At 41.4% G+C, this 19,153-nt stretch overlaps 1 protein-coding gene and 1 long non-coding RNA gene across 2 annotated transcripts; both read right to left on the bottom strand.

The window, feature by feature from the left end:
• Positions 1-1,425: 1,425 nt before the first annotated feature.
• LOC135110759 (uncharacterized) lies at positions 1,426-4,098 on the bottom strand. The gene is made up of 4 exons (XR_010273409.1): positions 4,051-4,098; positions 3,116-3,260; positions 2,275-2,313; positions 1,426-1,743 (listed from the first exon to the last, which is right to left on the bottom strand). It is a non-coding gene; the product is annotated as an uncharacterized LOC135110759 (long non-coding RNA).
• An 8,893-nt stretch (positions 4,099-12,991) lies between these two features.
• Positions 12,992-15,847, bottom strand: LOC135110758 (uncharacterized). The gene is made up of 3 exons (XM_064023368.1): positions 15,505-15,847; positions 15,132-15,344; positions 12,992-14,929 (listed from the first exon to the last, which is right to left on the bottom strand). Exon 3 carries the CDS (start codon positions 14,410-14,412, stop codon positions 13,669-13,671), a length of 744 nt encoding a protein of 247 aa, XP_063879438.1. The 5' UTR covers positions 14,413-14,929; positions 15,132-15,344; positions 15,505-15,847; the 3' UTR covers positions 12,992-13,668.
• Positions 15,848-19,153: the final 3,306 nt, after the last annotated feature.

Here is a 19,153-nt window from a genome sequence, read left to right as displayed (position 1 = left end):
TTCTACCATTCCCTGCATACTTTTTTTTTCTAACGACAGTTCGTGCAACATAGAATAGAGAAAAATTAAACAGCAATAATACGGGCAACCTCCCATTCCTCTTCCTCCTCCTCCTCCTCCTCGTTTCTTTGATAAGAAAAATAAAGCAAATATGGTGTTGCTAATTTTTTTCGGGTTAATCAGAGAGAGAGAGAGAGAGAGAGAGAGAGAGAGAGAGAGAGAGAGATCACCTTGGAATAGGAGTAGTGAGAACATAAGAACAAAAGAAAATAAGAGAAGCTGCAAAAAGCCGTCAGGCCTACACGTGGCAGTCCCTGAATGGAACATGCCTACCTACTTCCACCTGTCATCACCGTCCACAAACTTGTCTAATCTTCTTTTAAAGTTCCCTAATGACTCAGCACTAACAACCTCATTACTAAGTTCACTCCATTCATCTACCACTCTATTTGAAAACCTGTTTTATCATATATCTTTTTTATTTTCATGAACCTTTTTTTAAAGCTTAAATCCAGTATTTTTTGTTGTATGCTAATTACTGGTCCTGGGAATTTTGTCTTCGTTCCGCTTGTTATATCCCTTATATCGCTTCAAGGCCTCTATCAGGTGCCCTCTTAACCTCCGCTTTTTGCAAGGAATCTAAATTTAAAAGCTTTAGTCTTCTTTGGAAGGAATATCCCTCATCCCTTGTGTCCCTTTATTCATTTTCCTTTGTACTGATTGTAATAGATCTATACTAGTAGTAGTAGTAGTAGTAGTAGTAGTAGTAGTAGTAGTAATAGTAGTAGTATTCTCTGTGTGTCTCTGTGTGACGCATTAATATAATACATACATTTGTAATTATTTAATATTAATTGAAATGATTTTTTTACGTGACAATTTCTTTCTAAAACATCTTTTCCTGCTGTGCACTCTTGTACACGCTGGCCACGCCATGTGCCCCTCCATGCGCCCCTGTGTTTGCAAGGACCGTCTGAAGAAAAATCCTGCACCCTGGGGTACACCATGCACCAAGCTGTCACTGGTGTATGGGACAGCCACATCCCGGTCTCCACCTCCCCTCTCTCTCTCTCTCTCTCCTTCCCTTCTTTTTCTCATGTCCCTCACTCACTCGCCTCTGACTCCCCACCACTACTCAGTCCCCTTCCCATGCCTCTCACTGTCTCCATGGCGACACTTCTTCAAATTTCTTCTTCAAATATTAACGCAGTCGTTGTGAAGATTGAGAAGAAAATTGGAATTCATGAACTTTTGCGAACAATTTATTGAAAAAAAGGATGAAAAAAACAATGAAATGCACCCAAGTTTTTATTGACTGCTAGAAAAAAAAAAAAAAACTAAAACAATATTAAAAATCACCACCACTTCCTCCTCCTCCTCCTCCTCCTCCTCCTCCTGCCTTTAGGTGAAAAAATAAAAGAAATATCCTCTTGCAAGTTTAATTCCGAAATGTCAGATATACAGAGAGAGAGAGAGAGAGAGAGAGAGAGAGAGAGAGAGAGAGAGAGAGAGAGAGAGAGAGAGAGAGAGAGAGAGAGAGAGAGAGAGAGAGAGAGAATTCCCTAGCTAAATCAGAGTTACAAAGCTAATGCCAATACTTCTAATCTTTAGGAGTGTGGTTAAGGGAAAGAAGGGAAGGAGGGAAGGGAGGGAAAAGGGTAGGTGTCGTTCGTGGTGGTGGTGGTGGTGGTGGCACAGAGTAGTCGTCACTGGTGGAGTCGTTGTCGTGTTATTTGCCGTATCCTGTAAAAGAAAGATGGAGATAATGATGATTGTAACTAGAAAAAAGAAGAATAACAGCAATATGAACAACAACTAGAACGACAGCAACTATGATGCTGATAATTTCACTACTACTACTACTACTACTACTACTACTACTACTACTACTACTACTACTACTACTACGACTACTACTATTACTACTACTACTACTACTACTACTATTACTACTACTACTACTATTACTACTACTACTACTACTACTACTACTACTACTACTACTACTACTACTAATTTTAATAATGATAATAATAATGATAATAATGATGACGATGATGATAATAATAACAATAATAATAATAATAATAATAATAATAATAATAATAATAATAATAATAATAATAATAATAATAATAGTAATAATAATAATAACAATAAGAAGAAATAGATAGACAGGTAGATGGATGGTTAGAGAGAGAGAGAGAGAGAGAGAGAGAGAGAGAGAGAGAGAGAGAGAGAGAGAGAGAGAGAGAGAGAGAGAGAGAGACTTACCTCCACCTCCACCCAGTCCGGCACCGCCACCAAAACCATCTGAAGGAGAAAAGAAAGAAAATAAAAAAAGGAAAAAATAGAACACTTGGAGCAAACATTGTCACACACACACACACACACACACACACACACACACACACACACACACAGAGGGAAATATTATTCAGAGACACTGACTTGATTGATTTTCCCTTTTGTCCTTGAAAAAGAAAACAAGGAGTAAGAAAATGGTACTTTGAGGGACAGTTGAAATGTAAAAGGAAAAAAAAATGTACACAAATATTGAAGGAGAATGAAAATATAATGATAGGAAATACTCGTAGAAATGTAAAGAAAAAGAATTGTTAGATATGAAAAAAAATAGATATTCTGATAAACAGTATTAATGAAAAGAAACTAAAACAGGCAAATATAAACGAACGTAGAAAGAAAAGTAATAAGAAGGAACAGAAATATAAGATGATAGATAGTAAAGCCACTAAATTAGAAAATAACGGAAATAACTAGACACCAACTTTACAACTTAAAAATAAAAGAACAATACACAATAAACTAAAAAAAACAAATGTGAAGAATTATATAACAAAGGGCTAAAAGGAACGAAACAAAAGAGAAAGAGCTATGTTAAAAACACACACACACACACACACACATAAAAGATACAGTCAGGCTAAGATAAATCGAAATAAAATAAAATAAAAACGGTATGAAAAAAAAACGAAGCCAGTAATAAATAAATAAAAAAAAAAAGATAAAAAAGCGCAAAACAAAAGAGGCCAATCATTCCTCCTTGCACCATCTACACACACACACACACTCTCTCTCTCTCTCTCTCTCTCACTTCCATGTCCACCACCGCCTCCCAAGCCGCCGCCGCCGCCCAAGCCGCCGCCGCTACTGCCACCGCCGTGTCTGTGCGGTTCAGCGTTAGCGATAGCGGCCATCACCACCATCACCGCCAACACCAGCAGGAAGGTGCGCCACATCTGAGGGAGAGAGAGGGAGAGGGGGAGTGTTGGGTTAAATGAAAGAGGGTGTAGGAAGGAAGGGATGTGCTGTGGTAAAATTTATAGGGTTAATTTAGCTAAGTTAAGTAGTGTCTGGAGAAGTGAAGGCGGGAGTAAGCAGGGTGGGATATGTATGTGGGAAAGTGATAAGGTTATGTTATGTTACGTTAGGTCAGGGTGTGTTGGGAGAAGTGAAGGAGGTAGGAAGGCAGAGATGTGCATGCGTAAAAATTGATAAGGTTAGGTTAGATTGGGTAAGGTTAGGTTAGGGCGTGTTAGGGGAAGGGAAGGAGAGGATAAGAAGAAAAAAGGAGAGAAGTGTATTTATATGAAAGTTGGTCAGTGGCATTATTCAGTGTTTGTCGCCGCAGAAAGGTCTGAGGGTGCCATGCGAGCCACGTGAGTTGAATATGGAAAGAAAATTGAGGCAAAGTAAAAGAAAAAAAAATCCCTAAACTAGAAAAATAATAATGAATAACATAAACAGACGAACAAATAAAAAAAAAAACGGATAGATAGTTAAATACAACAACAACTACTACTACTACTACTGCTGCTACTACTACTACTACTACTACTACTACTACTACTATTACTACTACGATGTCACACATCGTAGGCAGGGTGACAGCTACTCGAATCCAGAGAGAGAGAGAGAGAGAGAGAGAGAGAGAGAGAGAGAGAGAGAGAGAGAGAGAGAGAGAGAGAGAGAGAGAGAGAGAGAGAGAGAGAGAGAGAGAGAGAGAGAGAGAGAGAGAGAGATACTTACCATGATTACAAATGCGTTTAAAGACAACGGAATGCTTCTGCTTGTCCCTCTCTCTCTCATCCTTCCTTTATATTTCCTCTCTCCCTCTGCCTGTCCCTCCTTCTTTCCCTCCCTCTTTCCCTCTCTTTTTCCCTCCCTCTTTTCTCCCTCCTCTTCACGTGAAAGGAGGCGACGAAGGAGGAAATAGAGGTGATACGAGAGGAGTCTGGGGTAGGATGGATGGAAGGAAGGAGGGTGGGAGGGAGAAAGAGAGAGAGGGCGAGAGGGAGAGACAGAGAGGGAGGGAAGTTTCTCGAGTCATTTAAATCAATCGTACGAAGGACAAAAGGACAAAAGGGAAGCATAGTAACACATATTTAATTACTCAAGGATCTTTGGTTCTACGTAGTTTTCTTCGTTCTTGTCTTCCTTAAAATTTTCTTTCTTTCTTATTTCTCTTTCTTCTTTTTGTGTCTCCTTTTCTTCTTGTTTCGTTTCATGTTTAACTTTCTCACCTTCAATTCAGTTTTTCCGTTTCTTTTTCCCTTTTTACTCTTTCGTTTAAAATGGTATCGTTCATGTTTATTATCAATGTACTTGTTTTGTTTTTTTCTTTATTTTATTCCTTCTTTTTGTTCCGTTTTCCTTCCTTCCTTCCTTCCTTCCTTCCTTCCTTCCTTCCTTCCTTCCTTCCTTCCTTCCTTCTTTACTTTCGTTTTATCTTTTCTTACGCACATTTCTTATCCTTAATCTCCTCTTTCACACATTTATTTCTCGTTTATTTGTTATGTTTCTTCTTTCGTTGCTTTCCGTCCTTCTTATCCTTCTTAATTTATTCCTTTCTTTCTTCCATTTTTATTCTTTGCTGAATTTTCTTTTATAGGTGTTTTTTGCAAATATTATTTTCTAACCTATATTCCTTATCGCCCTCCATTTTTTTCCCCTCCCTCTTACCCTCCCTTCCCCATCCCCGCCTTTTCCCCCTTCCTTCCCTCCCTCCCCTCTGAAAATGAAAGTATAGCAAGTTTGCGAAAATGTTTCACACAGAATTGTATTAACGTAGCTTTTTCTTTCTTTCTTTCTTTTTTTCCTTCACTCTTCTTTAATATACGAGGTCATCGTTTCATAATATATATATTTTTCTTCATATGTTGAATTTTTTTGGTTTTAATGAAAAAGAAATATGAATAACAGTTATTTATTTGTTTGTTGAGTAATTTAGTTATCAATTTGTTTGTTCATTCATTCAGTCAGTCAGTCATTAATTTATTCATTCTTTTCTTTTGTATTTTGGTGTTTGATTATAGATTTTTGTCTACGAATTGTGCTGATAGAAGAGAGAGAGAGAGAGAGAGAGAGAGAGAGAGAGAGAGAGAGAGAGAGAGAGAGAGAGAGAGAGAGAGAGAGAGACAGACAGACAGACAGACAGACAGACACACACACACACACACACACATTGACATAGAAACCAAGACAGGGAAAATTTCATTATGTTTTATTAATTCTTCATAAAAAAAAAAAACAGAAATCGTGATCAAACAAATTATATACATACGTACTCACCTTTAACGTGCACACACACACACACACACACACACACACACACACACACACACACACACACACACACACACGCAATACACGAATGAGTCTTGTCTATCTAAAAAAAAAAACATTTGTTACGACAATGACTTCTCAAACTTGTCAAGGTGCAGGCTCAACCTCTCTCTCTCTCTCTCTCTCTCTCTCTCTGTGGAGCATGACGTGGTTCTTCACTATTTACTCAGTGACGAGGTACAGTAGAAGGTTAAAGGGGGGAAGGTGGTGGTGGCGGTGGTGGTGATGGTGGTGATGGTGGTGATGATGGTGGTGATGGTGGTGATTTGAAAGTTGGTAGTCTCTCTGTATTTTTGTGTTATTGTTTTAGCATTGAGATTGACAGTTAGAGAGAGAGAGAGAGAGAGAGAGAGAGAGAGAGAGAGAGAGAGAGAGAGAGAGAGAGAGAGAGAGAGAGAGAGAGAGAGAGTTTTGAAATAGTCAACTATCACACATACAAAAAAAAAAAATAAGTAAATGACTAAATAAACAAAAGTAAAAGCAAAACAGAAGTTACGTAAGAGTACTGAGTCAAAGCAACACAAATTTCGGTCACGTTTCATAACATACACAAAATATTTCCCACCAATTTTCCCTTCACTTCTCATAATATTCTTGTTTTTTCCTCAATTTCACACCCCCTGATTGCGTCTGTGCGTCACCGGTTCTGCGTTACGTTAATTCTGACAAAAATGAAAGTAGATTACAAAAACAAAAGAAAAAAATCCGTTTAATCCCATTGAATATGAATAAATATGAGTAAAAAAAACGAATTCAGATAAAAATAAAAAAAACTGTTTGATACCATTTCATAGATTCAGATTACAGGTGTGCTAGTGATTGATTGATCTACAGGTGTGACTGGGAATGGAATCTGAACTTATTAAATGGCATCAAATATATATATATATATATATATATATATATATATATATATATATATATATATATATATATATATATATATATATATATATATATATATATATATATATATATATATATATATATATATATATTTTTTTTAGACCTTTTTTTAGACTTAGGTTTCGTTTTCCATTTATATTTATTCATATTTTTAGGGATTAAACGGATTTTTCTTTTCCTTTTTCATCCAGTTTTATTTTTATGTTAGAAATAAATACGTTGTGAAAGTAAATAGTAATAATATTTCTGTGTTTATGTGTTCTTTTCCTTCTCCTCTTATATCTTTTCTTTTTCCATCTTCTTTTTCTCTATTATCTTTTTTATCCATCTCCTCCTTCTCTTCTTTCTTCTTTTCCTATGTCTTTTACTTCGACTTCTTCATCTACTTTCCTTTCTTCATCTCCTTCCCCCTTCTCTTTAACTTCTTCTTTTCCTTCTTCACCTCTATATTAATTTTCATAATTTCCAGATTCTCCTTCCCCTTTTCCATCTTCTTTTCTTTCTTCTCTTCCTCCTACTTTCCATATTTCCTCCCCAGTTTCCTTCTCTTATGCTTTGTTTATCTCTATCCTGTACACCTCCTTCTCCCTTTGCATTCCTCCACCTTCTCAATATTATCATACAATATTGAATTAGTAACGGCTAGTGGCTGTAGAGGGCTCTTGCTGCTCTCTCGCTCCTCTTAACACAAAGGCGAAGGCTGTGGAAGTGGCCAAACAGATCAAGGAGTTCCGAAGGGGGCGGTGTGGGTTCCTAATGTGATGAGTGTATTTGTAAAGGAGAGCTTGGATTCCTTAAAGGGGATATGAAAAAAAAAAATAGAGGCAATTCATGTTTATGCTTTGTTCTATGTTATGTTAGGTTAGAGTTATGTTAGGTTATGTTATGTTAAGTTACGTTAGGTTAAGTTAGGTTAAGTTAGGTTAGGTTAGGTTAGGTTAGGTTAGGTTAGGTTAGGTTAGGTTAGGTTAAGTTAGGTTAGGTTAGGTTAAGTTAGGTTAAGTTAGGTTAGGTTAAGTTAGATTAGGTTAGGTTAGGTTAGATTAGGTTAGGTTAGGTTAGTTTAAGTTAGGTTAGGTTAGGTTAAGTTAGATTAGGTTAGGTTAGGTTAGATTAGGTTAGGTTAGGTTAGGTTAGGTTAGGTTAGGTTAGGTTAGGTTAGGTTAGGTTAGGTTAGGTTAAGTTAGGTTAAGTTAGGTTAGGTTAAGTTAGATTAGGTTAGGTTAGGTTAGATTAGGTTAGGTTAGGTTAGTTTAAGTTAGGTTAGGTTAGGTTAAGTTAGATTAGGTTAGGTTAGGTTAGATTAGGTTAGGTTAGGTTAGGTTAGGTTAGGTTAAGTTAGGTTAGGTTAGGTTAAGGTAGATAAGGTTAGGTTAGGTTAGGTTAGGTTAGGTTAAGTTAGGTTAGGTTAGGTTAAGTTAGATTAGGTTAGGTTAGGTTAGGTTAGGTTAAGTTAGATTACATATGGTTACGCTTCATTTCGATCAAGAGAAGAAGGAAACCAGTCCTATGAGTAAGTTACCGTTTTGGGAAATTGTAATTGTGGGATTCTGTAGGGATTGATAAGACTGGACTAGATTTGTAAACTTTATGAGAGACTGAAACTTATTTGTAACTACTTTTGAGGGAATTGCAATTAAGCAGTTATTTAATTTAATTTATTTATTTATTTATTTTACATTTTATTCCTTTTGTATCTGTTTATTTATTTTTTTTGTTTATTTACTTATTTATGTTATTTATTTGTTTGTAGGTTTGTTTGGTTATTTATTTATTTATTTATCTATTTATTTACTTATTCATCCATATATTTATTGATTTATTTTGCAATCCCCTCTTTGTACGATGAAGACAAATAGCGAGATTGAAAGACAGACAAAGAGACAAACAGAATGACAGACAGGCAGCAACAGCAGGAGAGGAAAAGCGAGAAGTGAAACCGACGGATGGAGAAATGAGAGAGAGAGAGAGAGAGAGAGAGAGAGAGAGAGAGAGAGAGAGAGAGAGAGAGAGAGAGAGAGAGAGAGAGAGAGAGAGAGAGAGAGAGAGAGAGAGAGAGAGAGAGAGAGAGACGGAGGGAACTAGTCGACCACGATGAGAGAGAGAGAAAGAGAGAGGGGGGAAGAGAGAGAGAATCGAACTCTCATCGCCTTTCATCATCCTGTTGTCACACCCATTCGTAAAAAAAAAAAAAAAAAAAAAAGAGAGAAAAAATCGCACCATTTCTTCTTCGTCATGATCTTATATATTGAATGAGATGGATAATTGTTTAAATGAAATATATAGAGAGAAGAGTTTATGCAAAAAAGAAGGAAAAAAAGATTACATAACTGATTGTTTCATAGAAGAAAAAAAAAAAAAGAGAGAAGACGATAAAGAAGAGGACGTAAAAGAGGAGACAGAAGAAAATAGGGATGAAAGAGAAGATGAAAGGATGGCAAAAAAAAAAAGGACAAAATGATGGGGGAAAAAAATATATAGGAAACGAATATAATATGTAAGAGAAGGAAAATAGGTGGAAAAGAAAAGAAAAAAAAAAGATTAGTAGTAGTATAAGATGGCAGACTGGAAAATGATATTGGTATTACAGGAAAATATTAAAGGAAGATGCATATGAAGACGAATATTAAGTTAAAAGAAGAAAAGAAAAAATAACAATGAAAATAATGATAATATGACCACGAGGATGACGACGACGATGATAATGATGACAATAATAACGATAATAATAATAATAATAATAATAATAATAATAATAATAATAATAATAATAATAATAATAATAATAATAATAATAATGAAGTGAAAATTATGAGAGACACTTGTTTTATAAGGTCAGTTTATTCCCGGTTGGTTTCATCACAGTTTCTCATTTCAGAGGAACGTGAAGAGGCAAAGACTTAAACCTGTCAGTAATCAAGTCACCTCTTAACACGTGTGGCTTATCCTCCATTCGTAACTTGTCTGACTGTCTCTGTGATGATGATGATGATGATGATGATGGTGATGATGATGATGGTGATGACGATAGTAATAATAGTAATAACAACAACAGCAACAACAACAAAGACACGGAAACTATTTATTTATCAGCGTTTTTATATCATGACAAGTTTTACTCACTAACCTTGACTTAGGAAGAAGAGGAGGAGGAGGAAGAGGAAGAGGAGCAAGAGCAGGAGGAGGAGGAGGAGGAGGAGGAGGAGGGGGAAAATATATGAGGGAGAACTACATGATGGTTTCTATATAATCACACTTTCTTAGCCCCCCTCTCCCCCTCTCCCTCTTCTCCTCCTTCTCTCTTCCCCTTCCTTCTCCCCCTCCCCTTCATAACCTCCTGTTGAAAGCTGACTAACCTTCACTGACCAGTTCCCCAATTTTTGAATCCCCCTTTCCCCTTCCCCCTTCTTCCCCCTTCCATGACCTTCAATATTAAATCTTCCCCAACTCCTCTCTCCCTCTTTCCTTCTTTTCTCCTCCCATTCCTCGTCCCCCCCCACCTCTCTCTCTCTCTCTCTCTCTCTCTCTCTCTCTCTCTCTCTCTCTCTCTCTCTCTCTCTCTCTCTCTTGCAACATCTCTTTTTTTTTCTCTTTCTAGCATATCTTTCTCTATGTCTTTTTCCTTCCTTTCTTCCTTTTCTCTCCCTACCCGCTTCTCTGAACACTTCTTTCTCACCCCTCTAGCATTTTTTTCTCTCCTATTCCTTCTCTCCTCTGCTCCACTATCTCTTTTCTTTGTTCTCCTTCCTCCAACTTGCAACACCTCATTTCTCCTCTTCCTCCTCCTCCTCCTCCTCCTCCTGCTTTCCACCCATTATCTTTCCTCCTCTCCTTGTGTCTTCCTCGACACCATGTCCTCTTTTATTAATCTTCCTCCTTCTCCTCCTTCTTCATGACGTTAATAAATATCTTATCATTGATCATTTTAACCTAACGAAATACTGGTTGCAAGATTACACCCAAACGTTTTAAATCCCTCAAAGTGAAACATTTCTTTTTAATCGCGTCCTTACTATCTGGAATAAACTTTCTTAAAAAATCGTAAACAGTAATTAAATTGAGTCATCTAAAAATTAAATAGAAAATACTTAAAAGCTAATCCCCAACAAGCTCTCTTCTTGTCCGAATAATTACACATAAAACTATAACACTTGTATTTACTAAAATAACTCATTTATTTTGCAGACAGCGATTATTTATTATTAATGTGTTGATTCTCAAACAGGGTAGGGAGGAGCCTTCTGCTGTACTATCTTGTTTCTTTAACTTGTAGCTTGCTAGAAGTAGTTACAACCTTGTAAGGACCTAAAGGTCTGTTGCTGTTTGGCTTTCCTTCGTATTCCTTTGTATTTCTCCTCCTCCTCCTCCTCCTCCTCCTCCTCCTCCTCCTCCTCCCCAACCAACCGAGAAAATTGGCTGTATATTATGACTTCCTGCTTCCCCCTTCCTCCCGTCCCTCCTTCCCCTCCCATCCCGTCCTTCCCCCTCCCTCTCCCTCTCTCCCTCAGTGACTGGCAACAAGAGAACGCTCGTTGACCTATTTTCGTATTTACTTGGCATACATTTTGGCCTTATTGAAATCACTGTTTTTACACACACACACACACACTCTCTCTCTCTCTCTCTCTCTCTCTCTCTCTCTCTCTCTCTCTCTCTTCTGTTACTGGTTTCTTTCTATTCTTCTTCTCATTTATTCATCTTCTCTATCATTGGTTTTTATTGGTGCATTTATATATCTATTCTTCTTTTCTTTACTCATTTTCTCTTCTCCTTTTGTCTTATGTGAAACTTGTGTTTTTTTTTATTTGTTTTATTTGTTTCTTTGCTTTCCTTCATTCATTCGTGTTTTGTGTGTGTGTGTGTGTGTGTGTGTGTGTGTGTGTGTGTGTGTGTGTGTGTGTGTGTCTATCGTGTTCACAAAATTCTGGATGTTTTGAGATGAATCGTATTTTTGTGCATGTTTTTTTTTTTTTTTACTAACTTTTAATTTTTCCTTTTTATCTGATCTTACTTTCCATTCCTTTCTTTATTTGGTGCCTTCCTTCATTCATTCAGTTTTCTTCTGAGTTACCTTCTTATATTCCTTCTTTTTTCTGTTTTCTAACCTTCCTTCCTTCCTTACTTCTTTCCTTCCTTCCTTCTCCACAAATAATGTTTCTCTTTTTTTCTTCTTCGTAATTTGCTTGACCTTCTTTCCTCTCTCCCTCCCTACCTTTCCCTCCTTCATCCTTGCCTGCATGGTGACCTCTCCCCTCTCTCCCCTCTCACCTCCCAGTAACATGACCTCCCATCCGCTCCCTCTCCTTCCCGTGAGTTTTCTCTCCAATTTCTCTTATTCTCCCCTCCATCCCTCATCTCTCTGTCCTCTTATTCTTTCTCCTCCCTTTGCGTTTCCTTCCGTACCTTATATTCTCCTCTCTTCCTCTCTCCCTTCCCTGTTCTCTTCCCACTCCCGTGCAGTCAAACACAGTGGTGGACATCAGTGAAATATTACGAACGTTTTTCCCGCTAAGTTAATACATTTGTTACTGGTTGTAATACAGTAAGCCTATCTCTTCATAATGTGCTGGAAATCACTTGTTCCTGATATATATATATATATATATATATATATATATATATATATATATATATATATATATATATATATATATATATATATATATATATATATATATATATATATATATATAGTTACTATTGTCTTGCCTTGTCAATCTTTCTCACCAGCATTGCTTTGAGCACACTAATCATTCGTTACAGTATTCCTTCATAACATCCTGGGAAAATTACTCGTTCCTGACTGTTGGGTAATTGGGTAGTTGTTACCACCATGTTTATTTATCTTGGTAGGGCATTGGCTACTACAGTCCTGCCCTCAGTCAATCTTCCTCACAAACATTGCTTTCAGCCAATCAATTATTCTGTCAGCAGAGCGTGACGTCACGGTCTTTATTTTCCAGGACCAATCAGACGGAAGGCGTCGCCATCAATCACGAGGCCTGCCCACCACTCGTCATCACGTTGAATACTACTGGTGAGGTGCTCGCGAGGACCAGGCGAGGACACCCCAAGATACAGTAAGGTATTATCAGTATTTTTTTTTACTTATTATTTATATATCTACTTATTTATTTATTTATTTTTTTCATTTAGTGCTCCTTAGGGATGGTGTCCCGCGTACGTTAGCTTTGGATTAATTTGTTACTATTTTTTTATTTTTTAATTTGTTTTTTTTTGTGTGTGTGTGTGTGTGTGTGTGTGTCTTTGCTGTTTGATTGGCGCGCGCTGACTGGGCACTGTTTATTTCCGGGCGTGTTGGATTTACGACAACTGAGGACTACGCCTCACAACTCACAACTGAACTTACGCCGAGGTAGTTTGTTTACTGAAACATAAAACATTTTTTTATACTTTTCATCGAAAAAAAAGGAAAAAATTCGAAATGATATAGAATTATATTTTACTCATAAAGGAATAGCCAGTGTCTACAAGTGAGCAGGCTAGCAGTAGTCACTAGTTTGTGTATAAACATAACGACCGTCACGAGATCATTCCCTACCACTACAAAATACTCGAGTCTGTATTGAAAAGTTTGATAACGTTTTCTTCTCATTCCTGTGAGAGAAAACGAAGCTTTTCAGTGATATCAACAATTATAATTGGCTTTGTTTTCTATAGCGAGAAGAATCACTTGCTCAAATCTATATTGTTGTTACGTTTTGTCATTTGTGTGTGTCTCCTTGACTTTGTTTGTGTCGTTTAATGTTTAGTCAGTGCTCATCGTTGTTTTAGATTATCGCCTTTATATGTGTCCGTATTATTACTGACAATATACTACTACTACTACTACTACTACTACTACTAGTCGTACTACTACTACTACTATTAGTCATCACCAAAACCATCATCGTCACCAGCATCATCATCATCATCAGGTACAATGGGCTCGTGGGCGGTGGCGTGGCGGGGGGTGGTGGCGGCGGCGCCTCATGGGTGTGTTGTGCTGGACCGCCGCGCCACTGGGTGGGCTTAGGGTGCGGGGCGGTGGGCGGCGGGGCTGGGCGGCGGGCGGTGCCGCCAGCAAAACTTTACCCAGTGGCGTGTGGGCGTCGTTCAGTCATTGCCGTCGCCTGCCCGGTGCGCGGTGGAGGGCGGAGGCACACCCCGGGCCGCCAGCTCGGTGAGGACGTGGATGAGCTGCGTGAAGTAGGTCTGGCCCGCCTCGTCAGTCATCTTGTTGGTGTAGTAGTCGAGCGACAGCGTGAGGCGGCCTTCTAGCGTCTGGAAGTTGATGGAACACAGGTTGCCCACAAGCTCGCACGCCGCGGTGCGCAACAAGCCGCTTAGCTGCACGGGTCGCCCGCCGCCGCCGCCTGCGTTCTCCCCAAAGATGCGCCGCAGGTCGCCCATGTTAGAGGTGCAGATGTGGCTATAGGAGAAGCTGGTGCAGCCCAGCCTGGCCAGGACGAGGTTCATGGGGATGATGGCGGAGCACAGCCAGCCCAGCGAGCCAGTGCGCAGCGGCGCGCGGGTCACCTCTAGGCTGCGGTCCAGCTTGTCCTGGATCTCGTGTGCCAGAGGCCAGAAGGTGTCGCTGCCGTCACGCACGCTGTGCTGCTGTGTGGTGAGGAAGGCCATGGAACCCAGACCCTCGCTGTGCTGTGGGTGGTAGCGCCGCATGTTGACAGCCTGCTCCTGGATGACCTGCATGGGGCCCAGGCGGAGGCTGGTGAACTGCTGTGCGGTGCGGTGCAGCGCCAGGCCCGCCACAGCCGTGACGCAGGAGTGCACCCTGAGCCCCGCGGCGCGGAAGTGTGCCAGCAGCTGCCGCGTCTCCTCGGCGGAGAACTCGTGCATTAGGATCTTGGTGAGGGGCTTTACTGGGCCTGGCCGCGGGCAGGTGCTTCAGAGCAGAGCGCGCGCTGAAGGCAGTGGTGAAGGCGGCACGGATGGCAGCGAGTACGAAGCCCAGAGAGGGGAGCCAATAGCGAGAGGCAGCGGCGGTGCGGCTGCCGAGGGCGGGTGCCAGGTAGCGGGAGGGCAGGTTGGGGCTGCAGCCCGTGGCGGCGGCGTTGAGGGCCTGCAGCAGGTCCTTCTCGATGAGCAAGTTGGTGGTGCCGTCCGAGATGACGTGGTGTACAGAGAACACTAGCGCTGCACGGTACTGCCCGGGACCGCTGGGCTCCAGGGGGACCAGGCGAGCACGCCACAGTGGTCCTCTGGACCAGTTGTAGGGGGCGTGCAGCTCCCTGCTGCATACCTCCAGCGGGTCGTCGTCCCTCCACTTCGAGGGTCCACCTCGAGGTGAGCCATGCGGCGGAACCACGGCCACAGGCGGCGCCACACCACGGCCAGCTGCATCAACTCCACCTTTCTGGGATGAGGTGAGGGAGGCACATTAGCACGCATCACACCGCCACGCTTACGTGCACCTGACTGTTGAACAATAATAAACAGTGTGCCACAAAAGAAACGGTGGGTGTGGGTGACGGTGAAGGTGTGTGGTGCAGTCTGTGTGAGGGGTGTGGCATGGGTGCAGCAAGTGTTAGTAGAGAGTGGGCGTGGGCGTTACTCACTGCGCCACCTGCGTGAGGGCAAGGCGGACGTGGTGGTGCGTGATGGGGGTGAGGCGAGGTGAGCCACAGCACATTGGTGATGTTGAACGTGCCGAATAGCAGACCCACGGCGCTCACCACCTCGGGGACGTTCCTCAGCGGCCGCACCCACGCCCCCTCCTCTTGCGCCTGCTGCTGCTGCTTTTTGGGGGCACGGCGAAGAACGAGCGCCATCTAGGAGGAGGAGAAGGAGGAGGAGGAGTAAGAACGCAAAAGGGGATATTGTTTCATCATTATCATCAAAATCAATAGGGAGATGAAGAATAGAAGGAGGAGATGGACATGGAGGAGGAGGAGGAGGAGGAGGAGGAGGAGGAAGAGGTGACACACTCACCCATAAGACAGCCACGGCAAAGACCAGCAGGGGAATAAGGGCGGAGGAGGCGTGGCCGAGGAGGGGCAGCACGTAGCCCTGGGAAAGGAAGGCGTAGGCGGCGATAGCGTCGGCCTGCTTGTGGGCGTTGCATGGTGGCGTGGGCGCGGGGCGGGAAGGCGTGCTTGCCGGCGGCGCAGAAGGGCATGGAGTTTTCTTCCATCATGGCAGTGCGTGTGCGTGTCCGCGTGCGTGTTGGCAAATCCCTTCACGCACATACACTCACACTCAAACACACACACAAGTATCTAGTGACGAAGGTGTTGGGAGAGAAGGATCGAAGGAGTGAAGGAACCTGTTGTGTATCCTCTTAGCGTAAGCCACTCCTTATATACCTTTCCTTCCCTCCCTCCCCCCATCCCTCCTTCCCTCCCTCCATCCTATGCGTTCCTTCAGGTACTCACAATCACCGTCAGACTTCACTCGTGTCCTTTAGTCGCCTCAAGGATTCCGTGTCTTTCTGAAGGATTCCTGTATTTATTCTGTGTGATTCCTAGCCATACCTGTTATAATTATACTATAACTACTACTACTACTACTACTACTACTACTACTACTACTACTACAAAGAGAGAAAGGATGAGGGAGAAGATGGGAGGTAGGTAGGTTAGAGAGGAGGAGGAGGAGAAGAAGAAGAAGAAGCATACGTAGTTCAGAGGAGGGAAATATTAGATTAGGGAGGAGGAGGAGGAGGAGGAGTAGGAGGAGGAGGATGGGAAGACGAATAAAAACCTCTTTTTTATAGATACTTTTTACATTTTTTTTTTTTTTATAATCACCAGGCGGAAACTGACCAAAAGCTACAAAACAAACTTGTAGCAAAAAGTAGAAATGAGAACATGAACTTGAAGAAAAAGAAGAAAAAAAAGATAATCTAAAAAAGAAGAAAAGAGCGAGAGGGGAAAAACGAGGGGAAAAAATGTAACGAGGCCAAGATAGTGCTTGTTTTATTTCCCTGTTTCCCCTTGTTAAGATCTGGAGGTAGTGGGAGGAAAAAGAGAGAGGGAGAGAGTGAGAGGGGAGAGGGATGGAATGAAAGGGGAGAAGGAAAGACTATGAGAGGAGAGGGAAAAAGGAAAGGGAATGATAGACAGGGAAAGAATGGGAATGGAGAGGGAGGGAATGAGAGGTGAGAGGGAAAGAATGAGATGGGAGAGAGAAGGAAAAAAAGAAAGAGGGAAAGAACGATAGAAGAGAGGAAAAGGATGAAAGGAAAGATGGAAAGAATGACAGGCGAAAAGAGAGAGAGAGAGAGAGAGAGAGAGAGAGAGAGAGAGAGAGAGAGAGAGAGAGAGAGAGAGAGAGAGAGAGAGAGAGAGAGAATTTGGCAAGTTGAGTTACGGATGACAGAACAGAAGTAGGCATATACAGAAATGAAAGTTAGACCTAAAGAAAAAAAAAAAAGGAATAAAACAGGAAGTTGTGGAGGCGTACTTCGTGACACACACACACACACACACACACACACACACACACACACACACACACACACACACAGACACTTAATCTCAGTCTCTTTCCTTAGATAAGATAGTGCATTGCTTATCACAATACAGTCTACGTCTATATCTATTGATGTTAGTTCTTCTTTTGTGTTCCTTTGTATATTCTTTTTACTTACCCACTTAATTAACTGCTTCCCTACGAAATTGTATGGATAAAGAATGAATAAAATGAATAATTGTTTCATTGTAGAAGAATGTATGTTACCAACGTTTCTCTCTCTCTCTCTCTCTCTCTCTCTCTCTCTCTCTCTCTCTCTCTCTCTCTCTCTCTCTCTAAGGTATGTATTGCTTGTTCAGGATTTTATTAGCTGAAAAAAAGGTAAAAAGGAGAAGGGAGGATTAAAGAAAGGTTGTTAATATACTGTGTAAACATCTACCTGACTTTCTATCTTTAAATTCCGTTCTCCCTTTCATTTTCTTCTTTTGCATCCTCTCTCTCTCTCTCTCTCTCTCTCTCTCTCTCTCTCTCTCTCTCTCTCTCTCTCTCTCTCTCTCTCTCTCTCTCTCTCTCTCCATTTCGTAAACTTCCCCTTGACCGGGTTTTCTTTTTTATTTACTTTTTATGTGTAGAAGTACTCATTGAGAGAGAGAGAGAGAGAGAGAGAGAGAGAGAGAGAGAGAGAGAGAGAGAGAGAGAGAGAGAGAGAGAGAGAGAGAGAGAGAGAATGTGATCATTTTGTTTCGCTTTATTTTATACTGTACTCTCTCTCTCTCTCTCTCTCTCTCTCTCTCTCTCTCTCTCTCTCTCTCTCTCTCTCTCTCTCTCGCTTTCTCTTGCTTAGGAATTCCTAACCAAGCTCGGCATTATTTGTACTACATATGGGAAAGTAAAGCCCCGGGCCGAGACACAGAGGAGAGAGAGAGAGAGAGAGAGAGAGAGAGAGAGAGAGAGAGAGAGAGAGAGAGAGAGAGAGAGAGAGAGAGCAAAATGCCTCAGCGATGTCACGGCAGCTGGTTGCACCACAAATCTTAACACTTTATCACCTCCTTTCTTAATCAGCTCAGCATCGGTAGTTCAGTGGTAGAACTCTCGCGCGCCACGCGAGTGGCTCAGGTTCGATTCCTGACTGATGCAAACACTGGTGTTCACTTTTACTGTGTATCCATGTCAGTGTTGTTGTTCATTTTGGGTCAGGGGTGCAGGGTTCTGAACTCCTCACACCTGTCCATCTTGGAGTGTTCCCCTTGTGTGGGGACACCTGTGTGCCCCTCGGTGGTGACGTCCTAGGGAAAGCCTGGTGTGCATAGAGGGCGTGGAACACGAGCGTGAGGAGGCGTGGCGGCGGGCAGGGCCTGAGTGAGGCAGCGGCTGTGTTCTCTGCGGCGGTGGCGTTACTGCGTCTTGTGTGGCGTGTTTTGGTGACAGCAGGAATAAGATGTGATGATGATTGTAATGATGATGATGATCATGATAGCACTGTGCTAGCACTGAGAATTTGAGCAATGGGATGGAATAAATCAATGCAATGTTATGTTAGGTTATGTTAAAATAAGTCAGGATAGATTAGGATAAAAGACAACTACATTTCACTCTCCAGGAATGTTGAAGAAAAAAATACTTTTGCTGAAAAGTTGCAACATACAGTAAAATCCCTCTCATCCGGCATTCGAGTATCCGGCAGCTTCAAGTATCCGGCACAGTTTTCCCCGAGCCTTAAAAATCAATAAAAAATCAATGTGTACTCATAAAATCGATTAAAATTCCCGCGCGAGGCATACTTTGTCCCCTCGCCACCAGAGCGCACTGCTTCGCGCCACCCGCGGCCCACTGCACTGTGTTTACTCAGTGACTCAGTCCCGCGTGTGCACTGTTTATCGCCTGACGCCTTCATCATGCCTAAAGTTGTAGAAAAGAGGAAGCGTGTTGTGCTTACACTTAAGCAGCTGATCAGATCAGCTGATCTTTGTTATGGTAAGATGCGTGAGTGTAGGGTGGTGATTGTGGACATAATTTCACTTCTATTCAAGTATCCGGTAATATTCAAGTATCCGGCATGTCGGTGGTCCCGTTGATGCCGGATAAGAGGGATTTTACTGTATTTCTTTATTTTCATGAATATGCAGAACAAATAATTATTTGGAGCAGGAAACGTGGCCGTATTGTT

This window comes from Scylla paramamosain, chromosome 20, assembly GCF_035594125.1.
Source record: "Scylla paramamosain isolate STU-SP2022 chromosome 20, ASM3559412v1, whole genome shotgun sequence".
NCBI classification, from domain to species: Eukaryota; Metazoa; Arthropoda; class Malacostraca; order Decapoda; family Portunidae; genus Scylla; species Scylla paramamosain.
Note: the sequence above shows the minus strand (reverse complement) of the source record. Positions and strands in the feature narration are given on the sequence as shown.